Raw genomic sequence first — 14489 nt, 5'->3', positions numbered from 1 at the left:
TGATTGTTATAAAGGGTTATGACCAGTAATATATTAAAATTGTGCACTTGAAACAATAAGGGGAGTCATTCACCAATCAAGAGAAAGAAAATCCTATTAAACCTGAAAAAAGAAAGGGTGGATATAGCCTTATTGCAGGAGACACATTTAAATGATAAAGAACATCTAAAACTGCAACAGAGTGGATTTGATCAAGCCTATTTATCATCTTTTAATACCAGGAGTGGGGGGGGGGGGGTACTACTACTATTACTACTACGTCAACTCAGGCCTAGGGGGCCCGCATCGGGCACGATGGCGGACTCTCCATTCCTCCCTCTCCCTCATCAGTGTGTTCAGTTCATCTACATTAGCTGCGCCGCTATCTTCTAGGAGCATGTTGACCATAGTCTTAGGAGGGTTAGGAGGGCGCCCAGGGTTCATCCTCCCATGCTTGGGGTCCCATGTGATGACTAGGCTGGCAGGTAGCTCAGGGTGGCGTAGACAGTGCTCCGCTAGTTGAAGTCTTCTTGCCTCAATTTCAGTAGTGAGCATCAGTAGGTCATCATAGAGCTTGACGTTTGTCATGTGCTGTTGCCAACTCACATCAGGAGCCATCCGGACCATTCATGTATAGCAACCATCTAGTGACTTTCACATGGTCTTGGTGAGTTGGACGTCTCATATCTCTATGTGAGAATAGACTCCATGACTGCTGTGAAACTCCTCTTTTTGAGCCCTCAGGTCAGGTTTGACCTCCAGATTTCCTTCATGTCATTCATAGCCGTCCACGCCAGTGCCTTCCATATCTTTATCTTTATGTCCTTTTCTGAACTCATCATTCTTGACCCGAGGTACTGAAGTGTAAGACTTTCTTAGTGGTATCATTCTTTATGGACTTGAGAGTACCTTCGTTGTAGATGAATGCCATTAATTATCTCCTATTCTGCTAGTAAGAAGTGACAAGCTGTGGAACGGCAGTGCCTAGTGGAAGCAAGGCTTGCAGCTGCTGAAAAGGATTATATTAATAAGTCTTCTGCAGCCAAGTTACAGAATATCACAGCCCTATGCTGTACACTAAACTCTTTACTTACACAAGCAGCCAAAAGAAAATTGACATTTGCTAGATTATACATGAGATACAGGAAGCTGTGAGACAGCTCCGAAGTGGAAAGGCCCCTGGTCCCGATGGATTCACTAGTGAATTCTGTAAAGAGTTCACAGGGTTATTATCAGAGCCTATGCTAAACATGTTCAATTATGCATTTAATTGTGGTCTCCTCCCATTATTGAGAGAAGCTAATATCTCCCTAATTCTATAGAAAGGGAAGAGCCCCGAAGATTGTGCCTCCTACAGGCCTATTTCATTGTTAAATGTTGACATTTGAATCTTATCTAAAACCTTAGCGTTGCAATTAGAAACTGTTACCTTTTAACATAAAAGGATCAAACAGGTTTTGTAAAAGGCTGTAGATCATCTAACAATATCAGAAGATTACTTAATGTGATTCAGGCATGTCAGCAACAGGCAGTGGACTGCTTGGTGGTTTCCTTAGATGCAGAAAAGGCCTTTGATGATGTTGAATGGCCGCATCTTTTTTTCCACTTTAGAACAATTTGGTTTGGGCAATAATTTTATTAAGTGGGTGAAGGTTCTTTACAATGACCCTTTGGCTGCAATTCTCACTAATGGTATTAGGTCGGATAATTTTAGTATTCTGAGGGGTAGGCGGCAGGGCTGCCCTTTAGCACCACTACTTTTCACACTAGTGATCAAGCCATTGGCTCAGGCTATTCGGCGAGACCCCAAAATATCTGCTCCAGACATAGGACTAAAGTCACATTAAATTACATTGTATGCGGATGATGTTCTAATTTTCTTATCAAACCCTGCTATGTCAGTGCATCACTTTATACAATGCATCAATTCATTTTTCAGGTTATAAAATCAATTTTACTATATCAAAAACTATGCCTCTGGGGAATCTGCAGCAGGTTCCTGACACTCAGGGTGTTTTCCCCTTTAAATGGTCACAGACAGGTTTTGTTTACTTAGGCATATTTATCACATCTACATTTGATCAATTGTTCAAAGCTAACTTTACACAGTTATTTGACAAAATCAGACAGCGATGGAGCACTCTTTCCATTTCTTGGCTTGGCCAAATATCCTTGCTCAAAATGAACATTCTTCCTCATCTGCTGTACCCAATTCGAATGATCGCAGTCATTTTTACCCAACAAATACTTAAAAAAAAATAAATGGCTGGTTTGTTTCTTTCATCTGGAACAAAAAAAGACCCTGTATTAAAATGTCTAAGTTACAGCTTCCCAAAAGTCTAGGGAGACTGGATTTTCCAGACATCAAAAAATATCAATTAAGTTCCTTTTTATCTTAAGTGAATGACAGGGTTTGCAGGGACTTCTCCTCAATTTGGCTAGACATTGAAGCTTCACAAACAAAATGCCCTCTTATTAATTTACTTTTCCTCAATAAGATGAAGCTAGTTAAGGAATATTGTTGCAATACAATAACAATTAATTCAGTCGGGGCTTGGAGGGTGGTACGACAAATTGAGGGCAACGCAGCGAAAGTATCACCCTTCACTCCAATACGGTTATTGGAAATATCACCCTTCAGTCCAGATTTTCAGCCTGGTGTAATGGATTCTGGATTTCAACTTCAGATTTCTAAGGGTATTTTCCATCTAGGAGGTTTGTTTGATGAAGGAACGATGATGTCTTTTAGTCAAACACTACAGAAATTTAACCTACCCAGCAAGGATCCTTTTCGTTTCTTTCAGATAAGAGATTATATACAGAAAAAAAACATCATTGTTAACTGATTTCTATAGTTGTGACATAGAAAAGAGGGCGTTTTGTTCTAAGGGTGAAGTCTCCATTAGTATATTTTACAGCATCCTGAGGGAATGTTCTCGTGGAGAGGCTGAGCAGCTGGGAAGGGTCTGGGAGGAAGAGCTGGGAGGAGAAATTACAGCTGAAACATGGGAAGACATCTGTGATAATGCAAAGAAAGTTTCAGTTTGTAATAGAACTAAAGCATTGCAACTCAAAATTCTGCATAGACCCTATTTGACTCCACATTGTCTCTCAAAATTTAAGACTGGGGTTTCTTCAATGTGTTCTAAATGTAAAGTAAACTTTCACCCACTGTTTTTGGACTTGTCCCAAACTTCAGGCATACTGGAGTGATATTTTGGGTGAAATGGAAAAGATTCTGAAGATGGAGCTTGAACTGGACCCAGTGTCTTTTCTCTTAGGTTTACCCAGCAGTCTATTATTAATGCACATCAGAAAAAGCTTTTTAACATCCTGACTTTTTGTGCGAGGAAGAACATTTTACTTTTTTGGATATCCGATAAAGCCCCTGGACTCTTTGGTTGGTGTAAATTAATCATGGAATACATTCCTTTGGACTTTATGACATGTATGGTACACTCAAAAACAAATAATTTTCATAAAACATGACAACCTTTTCTGCAGAATGTGGGTGTAAACCTGTCTGCTATACTAATAAGGGCTTTTGTATAGGATTTAGTGGCGATGTCCATATTTTGATGGAAGTGTTCTGATAGCTGATATCTGTGAGGGGAATAAATGTAAATGTATCTGGACATTGGAAATTTTGTTATTCTGAGCAAAAAAAATTTTTAAAAAAGAAAATACTATAAAGATATGGAAGGTCTTGTGGTTATATGTGACTAAAGTGGAACTTTTTGGCCTTAACACTAAGCAGTACTTGTGGAGTAAATCTAATACTACACATCATATAACACCATCCCAACTGTAAAGTGCAGGTAGCATTGTGCTGTGGGAGTGCTTTTCAGCAGCAGGGACTGGAAATCTGGTTGGGATTGATGAGAAGATGAATGCTGCTAAATACAGAGAGATCCTGAATAAAATCCTGCTAGACTCCGCCAGAAAGCTTAAACTGGGGAGGAAGTTCATCTTTCAGCATGACAACGACCCAAAGCACACTGCCAGAGCAACCATGAGTGGCTTCAAATGAAGATGATTCATTTCCTTGAGTGGCTCAATCAGAATCCTGACCTTAACCTAACCAAACATCTCTGGTAAGACCTCAAGATGGCTGTTCACCGTTGTTCCCCGACTAACCTGGCACAGCTTGAGCAATTTTGCACGGAGCAATGGGCAAGGCTTACTCAATCACATTGTTCAAAGCTAAAAGGGACTTATCCAAAAAGACTACTGGCTGTAATAGCTGCAAGAGGTGGTTTAACTAGATACTGAGCAAAGGGGGTAAATACTTCTGTACTGCTGACATTTCAGTTTTTTAATTTTTCATGCTTTACAATTTTCCCTGTTTTTGGGCTCTACTGTAAAAGAAAAGGAGCATGAGATTCACAAATAAAAATTCTCAGTTAAATTAATCAAAATCGCTGGTAGTAATACTCATTTATATGAACAAAGGGTTGGAGGATGACTATTTCAAGTTAGAGAGTTATAAAATATGAGAGCAAAGGGTAGACAGCCACAGTCTTTTTCCAAAGTTGGGTGAATTTTAATGTGAATGGCGCAGATTTAAGATGAGTAGATCTGAGGGGCTATGTTTGCAACACAGAATGGTGGCTATATGGAACAAGCTGCCAGAGGAGGTGGTCAATGCAAGTACAATAAAAATATTTGGACAGGTAAATTAATTGGAAAAGAATAAAAAGCACCAAATGCAGGAAAATGGGATCATTGTAAGTCGGCATGGCCATATGTGACCAAAGGGCCTGTTTCCATGTTGTATGACTATATATAAGACCATAAGACAGAGGAGTAGAATAAGACCATTCATCCCATTGAGTCTGCTCTGCCATTCCTTCTTGGCTGATCCCAAAACCCACTCAACTCCATACACCTGCCTTCTCACCATATCTTTTGATGCCCTGACCGATCAGGAAACTATCAACTTTCACCTTAAATATCCCCACGAATTTGGCCTCCACTGCAGCCCGTGGCAGAGCATTCCACAAATTCACTACTCTCTGTATAAAAGTTCCTCCTTACCTCTTCTGTAAAAGGTTGCCCCTCAATTTTGAAGCTGTGCCCTCCCCTTATGCATATCCCCATCATAGGAAACATCCTCTCCATATCCAATCTATCTAGTCCTTTCAACACTGGGTTGAAAGCCCACCATGTTCTAGACACCACACTTCCTGCCATGCCCAAAGTGTTGACTGTACTCTTTTCCTACATGCTGTCTGGCCTGCTGAGTCCCTACAACATTTTTTGTGTGTTGCTCAGATTTCCAACATCTGCAGTTTTTCTCTTGTTTGCCTCTCAACATTTGTTAGGTTTCAGTGAGATCCTCTCCTAAATTCCAATGAGTACAGGACTAAAGCTACCAAATGCTCCTCGTATATTAACCCATTCATTCCTGGAATCATCCTCGTGAACCTCCTCTGGACTCTCTCCAATGACAACACATCCTTTCAGAGATATGGGACCCAAAACTGTTGACAGTACTCAAGTCAAGTCAAGTCAACTTTTATTGTCATTTCGACCATAACTGCTGGTACAGTAAAAATGAGACAACGTGCTCCAAGTGCAGCCTGACTAGTGTCTTAAAAGGCCTCTACATTATCTCTTTTTTATATTCTATTCCCCTTGAAATAAATGCCAACATTGCATTTGCCTTCTTTACCACAGACTCAACCTGTAAATTAACCTTCTGAGGGTCTTACTTGAGGACTCCTCAGTCCCTCTGCACCTCTGATATTTGAACCTTCTCCCTATTTAGGTAATAATTTGCACTATTGTTCCTTTTACCAAAATGCATTATCATACATTTCCCAACACTGTATTCATTCTGCCACTTTTTTACCCATCCTTCCAGTTTGTCTTAAGTCCATTTACAATTGCATTGCTTCCTTAGCACTATCTATCCCTCCATCTAACTTTGTTTCATCCTCAAACTTTGCCACAAAGCCATCAATTCCATTATCCAAATCATTAACAAACAATGTGAAAAGTAGCCATCCCAAGACTGGCCCCTGGGGAGCACCACTAGTTACTAGCAGCCAACCAGAAAAGGTCCCCTGTTTTCTCACTCACTGCCTCCTACGTGTCATCCTTTCCTCTCTCCATGCCAGTATCCTTCCTGTAACACCATAGGATTTTATCTTATTAAGCAGTCTCATGTATGGCACCTTATCAAAGGCCTTCTGAAAATCCATGTAAGTGACATTCACTGCCTCTCCTTTGTCCACCCTGCTCATTACTTCCTCGAAGAGCTCTAACAGATTTGTCAGGCAAGATTAGAAACCATTCCCTTCTTAAAGAGTGGAGTCCTCTGAGACTATACCGGAATTGATTCTTGAAAGGTCTTGTCCATACTGCACCAACCACCACCACTGGGCTATAAACGTGCAAGAGCAGTGTGCAGTTAACTGCCTTGCTCAACGACACACATGCTGCCTCGGCTGAGGCTCGAACTAACGACCTTCAGATTGCTAGCCCAAAGCCTTAACCATTTGGTCACATGCAAAATCATGACCAATGCATCTGCTTTTCTTCTGCAACCTCTCTCAGGACTCTGGGATATAGTCCATCTGGTCCAAGTGACTTATCCACCTTAAGACCTTTGAGTTTGTCTAGCACTTTTCCTTTGTAATAGCAATGGCACTCACTCCTGCTCCCTAACACTCATGGAGCACTGGCACACTTCTAGTGTCTTCCACAGTGAAGACCGAAGCAAGGTACCCATTAAGTTCATCTGCCATTTCTTTGTCCTCCATTATTACTCCACCACAGCACCATTTTCCAGTGGTCCAATATCAACTCTCGCCTCCCTTTCACTCTTATATAACTGAAAAAAACTTTTGGTATCCTGCTTTATATCATTGGTTAGTCTGCCCTCATATTTCATCTTTTCCCTTTTTATAGCTTTTTTTAGTTGCCTTTTTTGGGTTTTATATACTTCCCAATCATCCAACTTCCCACAAAATGCTGGCTGAACGCTGCAGGCCAGGTAGCATCTATAGGAAGAAGTGCAATCAACGTTTCGGGCCGAGACCCTTCGTCAGGACTCCTAACACTGACCCTAACCCTAACCCTAATGCCAGTCCTGACAAAGGGTCTCGGCCCGAAACGTCAACTGTACTTCTTCCTATAGATGCTGCCTGGCCTGCTGCATTCCACCAGTATTTTGTGTGTGTTGCTTGAATTTTCCAGCATCTGCAGATTTCCTCATGTTTGCATCCAACTTCCCACTCACTTTTGCTATCTTATATGCCCTTCCCTTCACTCTTATGCAGTCCTTAACTTCCCTTGTCAGCCATGGTTGACTAGCCTTGTTTCATGATCTTGTAGACTTCCAATGGATAAACACTCTCCACCAAGTTTTGAATTGAATCTACCAAGTCTTTATAGATCCCATGTGCCTTAATTTCTGCACCAACCTACCGTGAGAGACCTTGTCGAAATGCTTTACTAACCTCCACATGTACAGCATTCTCTATCCTACTCTTTTCAGTCAGCTTCAAATGCTGTCTTTGGGTCATTATATTATTACTTCCAAAGTGCTTTAATGTTGTATCTTTTATTATAGATTCCAGCATTTTCTGAACCACCAATCACATTAGTGTTTTTTTTTAATATTGTATGTCATTCAATATACAAAATTTTGTGTACAGGCTCTCCTATGCCTTGTATCGCTTTATGTACGTACACTCAATCTATGTACAGTATATAAGTTATTTTTATTGTGTTCATTTTCTTATCGTGCTTTTGTTTGTGCTGCATCAGATCTGGAGTAACAATTATTTCATCCTCCTTTACAAAGTAAATATGCAAAAAAGATAGGTCTGGTCCACAGGTTGAGATTCTAAATTGGAGAAAGGCCAATTTTGATGGTATCAGAAATAATCTGGCAAGTGTGGATTGGGACAGTCTGTTTTCTGGGAAAGGTGTACTTGGAGGCCATCAAAAGTGAAAGTTTGAGAGGACAAAGCTTGTATGTGCCTGTCAGAATAAAAGGTGAAGATAACAAGTGTGGGAAACCTTAGTTTACAGGAGATATTGATACCTTGGTTAAGAAAATAGCAGGAGATACATTACAGGTATAGGCAGGTAAGAACAAGTGTAAATAAGAGTACAGAAAAAAAATTTACAAGGATGTTGCCAGATCTGGAGGACCTGAATTATAAGGAAAGGTTGAATAGATGTTTGGACTTTATTCCTTAAAACATAGATAATTGAGAGGAGATTTGATGGAGGTATACAAAATTATGAAAGGTAGAGACAGGGTAAATGCAAGCAGGCTTGTTCCACTGAGGGTTCATGGGACCACAACCAGAGGTCATGGGCTAAGGGTGAAAGGTAAAAGGTTTAAGGGAAACAGGGAAATTTCTTCACTCAAAGGGTCTTGAGAATTTTGAATGAGCTGCCAGCGCAAGTGGTGCATGCAAGCTCAATTTCAATGTTTAAGAGAAGTTGGATAGGTACATGGATGGTAAGGGTATGGAGAGCTATGGTCCCGGTGCAGGTCGATGGGAGTAGGCAGTTTAAATGGTTTTGACATGGACAAGATGAGCCAAAGGTCCTGTTTCTGTGCTGTACTGTTCTGATGACTCTATCACTTTCACTTGTGTACTGGGAATGACATTAAACAATCTTGAATATTTCCAAAAACTAGAATTTTGGAGACAGTTCACTATCTACATCGATAGGTCCTTCAAAATTCTGACACACAAATCTTCAGATCCTTGAGATTTCTCTATTTTTGGGATCAACTGTAAACTCTACAATGATGTTTCTCTGCCTTTACTAATTTGTTTAATTTCCCTGTTGCTCTGGAGCTTGTCTCCCCAGGATTTCCTGTGTCTTTTTTGTAAAGAGGCACTCCGCTTTTGTATAATCCTTTGTCATTTCCTTAGCTCTGTAACAAGTTCTCCTATCTCTATTATGCAGGACCCACATAGTTCTTGCTATTTTTTTCATATCCACATTTTTTTCTCAGATTTTCTTCTTCCCTTTAACAATTTCACATACTTTTAATTCTCAAACATTCCCTGACCTAAAGTTTACTGCTTTTGTTAATAACTATAGTACAAATATTTTGAACAAGTATAAAAAATATATTTGTTCATTTATTTATTGAGAAAAATGATCCAACACTACATGTATTTGTTGGAAAAAGTATGTGAATCTTTGATTTCAGTAACTGATGTAACCTTTGTACAGAAATAACTTCAACCAAGCGTTCTCAGTAACTCTTCATCAGTCCTGCACATTGGTTTGGAGTAATTTTAGACCATTCCTTTATACAAAACTGTTTCAGTTTGTCAGTATTTCTGGGATACCTGGTATGAACAGCCTTCTTTAGGTCATTCTGCAGCATCTCAGTTGGGTTAAGTTCTGGACTCTGATATGCCCATTTCAAAATACAAGTTTTCTTTTTTTTTAAACCATTCTGTTGTTGATTTACTGTTGTGATTCAGATCAATGTCTTGTTGCATCATCCAACCTCTATTAAGCTTCAGCTGCATCATCCAACTTCTATTAAGCTTCACTGTTACCCTGACATTCTCCTGTAAAATTGTTCCCTCAACGATTGCAAGCTGTCCAGGCCCTGAGGCAGCAAAGCAGCCCCAAACCATGATGCTCCTTCCACCATGCTTCACAGTTGTTATGAGGTTTTTGTGTTGGTATGCAGTGCCCTTTTCCCTCCAAAGGTAGTGTGCATTTCTGCCAAAAAGTTCAAGTTTTGTCTCATCTGTCCACAGAATATTGTCTGAGAAGCATTGTGGAACATCCTGGTTGTCATTGCAAACTTGAGACATGCAGAAATGTTTCTTTTTTGGAGAGCTGTGGTTTCGTCCATGATATCTTTCCATGAACACCACTCTTGTTCAGTGCAAGAGACTTTAACAAGTTCTAGAGATTTCTGCAGGTCTCTTGCTGTTACCCTTGGGTTCTTTTTCACCTCCTTCAGCATTGCACACTGTGCTCTTGGGGTGATCTTCGCAAGACGCTCACTCCTAGGGAGAGTAGCACAGTACTAAATTTCCTCCATTTGGAGATAATTTCTCTTACTGTGGACTGATGAACACTCAGGTCTTTAGAAATGCTTTGTAGCCTTTTCCAGCTTCATGCATCTGTACAATTCTGCTAATGTCCTCTGAAAGTTGTTTTGATCGAGGCATAGTGCACATTAAGAGATCTATCTTGAAAAGCGCAGGCTCTGTCAGTAACCTGACTTTATGTGTCATTTTTTAAAGGGGAGGGCACCTCCACGACCCACAGCTCCATTGATCGGAACACCTGACTCCAAATAGCTTTTGTGGAAGGCATTACTCCAGAGTTTCACATGCTCTTTTGAACCTAGACTGATTGGTTAAATGGTGTACTCAGTAATGACAAGAAGTAGTACAATTGTTTGTGTGTTATTAGTTTAGGCAGATTGTGTTTGTCTACTACTGTGACTTAGATGAAGATCAGACCACATTTTATGAGTTATTAATGCAGAAAACCAGGTAATTGCAAAGGGTTCACAAACTTTTTCTTACAACTATATGAACAGACAGAATAGAAACAACAGAAATTAATACACTAAAGGTGCATATTGTAGGCAATGGAGCCTTTAGAAGACTGAGAAGGTCGATAGCCACAATGTGAATGAAATTTTATTCAGAAATTAATTAAACTATCTGTCCAGAAATGCACCCAGAGAAATCATGATTGGGGTGGGTTATTTTTGTGTTGCTGACAATACTAAGTAATTATTGTTCATCACTAAATACCCTTAAACTTAGTGGCTTGCTTAGAGCATTTCAGAGAGCAATTAACCGTATTTGTAAGTCACATATTGTCCACACTTGGTAAGGAGGACAAATTTGCTCTACTGCTAAAGTCAACCAGATGGGTTTTGATTTTAATCTTGTAGTTTTGTGGTTGCATTGTTAATGAGTCATAGAACAATACAGCACAGAAACAAGACCTTTGGCCCATCTAGTATAGTCTGAGCTATTAATCTGCCTAGTCCCATTGACCTGCACCTGGATCATAGCCCTCCATACCCCTCCCATCCATGTTGTAATATTTGTTATGTATAACTATTCATAAATTATATTGAATTTCTTTATTTTCCTGTAAATGACTGCATGAGCATGAATCTCAAGGTAGTGTATGGAAACACATATCGTACATACTTTGATAATAAATTTACTTTGACTTTCTACAGCTGTGATACTTCCCCTGATTAGCACTGTCATTCCTACCCTTTATTTTACTTCCCTCCATGTCTCTTTAAAAACATATAAATCCCTGAACGTCCAGCAGGCAATCCTGTCCTTGTGACAGCTGAATCTCTGTAATGGCCACATCATAGTTCTATGTCTGATCCATGCACATAATTCAACATTCTTATTCTTAGTACTTCTTGCATTAAACACATTTGAACCTATTAAAAATGATTGGATGTATGCTCTATCCACTACCTGTCATCTCATCATGTATACCTAGATGTCACAAGATGATAAGAGGCATAGATAGAATGGGCAGATAGAGACTTTTTCCCAGGGTGGAAATGGCCAATATAAGCAAGCATAATTTTAAGGTTATTAGAGGAAAGTATAGGAGAGGATGTCAGAGGAAAGTTCTTTACACAGAGTAATGGATGTGTGGAATATCCTGAGAGGGGTGGTGCTAGAGGCAGATAAATTAGGGGCATTTAGGAAGCTCTTAGATAGGCACAAGGATGATAGAAAAATAGAGCGAAGATAGAACATAACAACATAGTACAGGCCCTTTGCCTCACAATGTTGTGCCAACCTCTTAACCTTTTCTAAGATTGACTGGCCTCTGTGCACATTGCATTTACCTTTACACCAACTGCTCAATCATTTAACCTAGCATTCTGCCTCTCATCCTCTGCCAACCAAGTTTAAACCTTCCCCAACAACTCTAGCAAACCTGCTTGCAGGGACATTGGTCCCAGGGTACTTAAGGAGGTGGCTCAAGAAATCGTGCACGCATTGGTAATCATTTTCCACTGTTCTATAGATTCAGGATCAGTTCCTGAGGATTGGAGGGTAGCTAATGTCCTCCCACTTTGTAAGAAAGGAGGGAGAGAGAAAACGGAATTATAGACCAGTTAGCCTGACGTCAGTGGTGGGGAAGATGCTGGAGTCAATTATAGAAGATGAAATAACGGCACATTTAGATAACAGTAATAGGATCGGTCCGAGTCAGCATGGATTTACGAAGGAGAAATCATGCTTGACTAATCTTCTGGAATTTCTTGAGGATGTAACTATGAAAATGGACAAGGGAGAGCCATTAGATGTAGTGTACCTGGACTTCCAGAAAGCCGTTGATAAGGTCCCACATAGGAGATTAGTGGGCAAAATTAGAGCACATGGTATTGGGGGTAGGGTACTGACATGGATAGAAAATTGGTTGACAGACAGGAAGCAAAGAGTGGGGATTAACGGGTCCTTTTCAGAATGGCAGGCAGTGACTAGCGGGGTACCGCAAGGCTCGGATACATTAATGATTTAGATGATGGGATTAAAAGTAACATTATCAAATTTGCAGATGATACAAAGCTGGGTGGCGGTGTGAAATATGAGGAGGATGTTAGGAGAACGCAGGGTGACTTGGACAGGTTGGGTGAGTGGGCAGATGCAGTTTAATGTGGATAAATGTGAGGTTATCCACTTTGGTGGCAAGAACAGGAAGGCAGATTACTAACTGAATGGTGTCAAGTTAGGAAAAGGGGAAGTACAACGAGATCTAGGTGTCCTTGTTCATCAGTCACTGAAAGTAAACATGCAGGTACAGCAGGCAGTGAAGAAAGCTAATGGCATGTTGGCCTTCATAACAAGGGGAGTTGAGTATAGGAGCAAAGAGGTCTTTCTGCACTTGTACAGGGCCCTGGTGAGACCACACCTGGAGTATTATGTTCAGTTTTGGTTTCCAAATTTGAGGAAGGATATTCTTGCTATTGAGGGAGTGCAGCGTAGATTCACGAGGTTAATTCCTGGGATGGCGGGACTGTCATATGTTGAAAGATTGGAGTGACTGGGCTTGTATACACTGGAATTTAGAAGGATGAGACGGGATCTGATTGAAACATGTAAGATTATTAAGGGATTGGACACGCTAGAGGCAGGAAACATGTTCCCGATGTTGGGGGAGTCCAGAACCAGAGGCCACAGTTTAAGAATACGGGGTAGGCCATTTAGAGCAGAGTTGAGAAAAATCTTTTTCACCCAGAGAGTTGTGGATCTATGGAATGCTCTGCCTCAGAGGCAGTGGAGGCCATTTCTGTGGATGCTTTCAAGAAAGAGTTAGATAGAGCTCTTAAAGATAGCGGAGACAAGGGATATGGTTAGAAGGCAGGAACGGGGTACTGATAGTGGGTGATCAGCCATGATTACAGTGAATGGCGGTGCTGGCTCAAAGGGCCGAATGGCCTACTCCTGCACCTATTGTCTATTTTACATTCATATTTAACCTGTCCATTTTGTGTAGGTTATATATTCTCCAGAGGAGATCCAAGTGATCCACAGATCTGAACACCAACCCCTCCACCAATTCTTCAACCACACACTTGTTGCCATATCTTCCTATTCTTATGCTCACTGGCAAATGACATAGGCACCAATCTAGAGATTGCTACTCTTGAGGTTTTGCTTTTAGCTTCTTTCCTAATTTTCTTCATGCACGCATAAGACCTCATTCCTTTTCTTATCTATGTTGGTTGTACCAAATGATTCCAGGGATGAGGGGTTTTAATTAGTGGATAGACTTGTGAAGCTGCGGTTCACATTAAACAGAGAACTGTTCCAGTTGGTGGAAGGGCCAAGAACCAGCAATAAATAAGGATGATTACAAAATCCTATTGAATCTTTTGAAAATGTACCAAGTAGACAACTGCTTCAGCACAGCAAATGGCTGGAGCCTGAAATGAGATGTTGTGGTGGAAAAATCATAATCTAAACCGAGAAAAGAGAAATGGATGATCATCTGATAGGAAAGAGCATGCAGGGCTGTAATGAGAGAGCAATGGAGTGGGACTAACTGTTTTGTTATTGTAGGTTCATTGCAGATTTAAGAGTCTAAATGTTTCCTTCCATGTTGAACCATTCCATGATCACCATAGATAACCTTTCACCTGTACTTCAATCCTCTTTCTGCTCTAGGATTACCTGAAGATTGCAAAGTGGAGACTCCAGCATTCACAGACGCTGTCCGCCTGTATCGCCAGTCGAAAGATCAGTACGGCACCTGGGATATGTTGTGTGGTAATCAAACACAGGTGTGATAGATGTAAAGTGCCTCACTTATGTACTTAATAATTTTGTTGTATTTGTCTTATTGATTCTTTTTTGTAATCTGAGTATCATGGCAAGACCATCATTAGTTACTCATCTCCACTTGACCTTGATGAATTGGTAAGAGTCATAGAGCAATATGGCACACATACAGGGCCTTCAGTCCAACCAGTCCATGCCAACCACATTGTCCACCCAGCT

General features: G+C 40.5%; 1 protein-coding gene across 1 annotated transcript in view; it reads left to right on the top strand.

Annotated features, from left to right (window-relative positions):
* LOC140731124 (protein Niban 2-like) overlaps window positions 1-14489 on the top strand; it is a 235456-nt gene that overhangs the window by 164338 nt on the left and 56629 nt on the right. The window contains exon 6 of the mRNA XM_073052442.1: window positions 14157-14272. Coding sequence (XP_072908543.1) covers window positions 14157-14272 — 116 coding nt within the window. The remainder of the gene's footprint in view (window positions 1-14156; window positions 14273-14489) is intronic.

The sequence above is a fragment of the Hemitrygon akajei genome, chromosome 7, assembly GCF_048418815.1.
Source record: "Hemitrygon akajei chromosome 7, sHemAka1.3, whole genome shotgun sequence".
NCBI classification, from domain to species: Eukaryota; Metazoa; Chordata; class Chondrichthyes; order Myliobatiformes; family Dasyatidae; genus Hemitrygon; species Hemitrygon akajei.
This window is presented reverse-complemented; position numbering and strand designations above follow the sequence as displayed.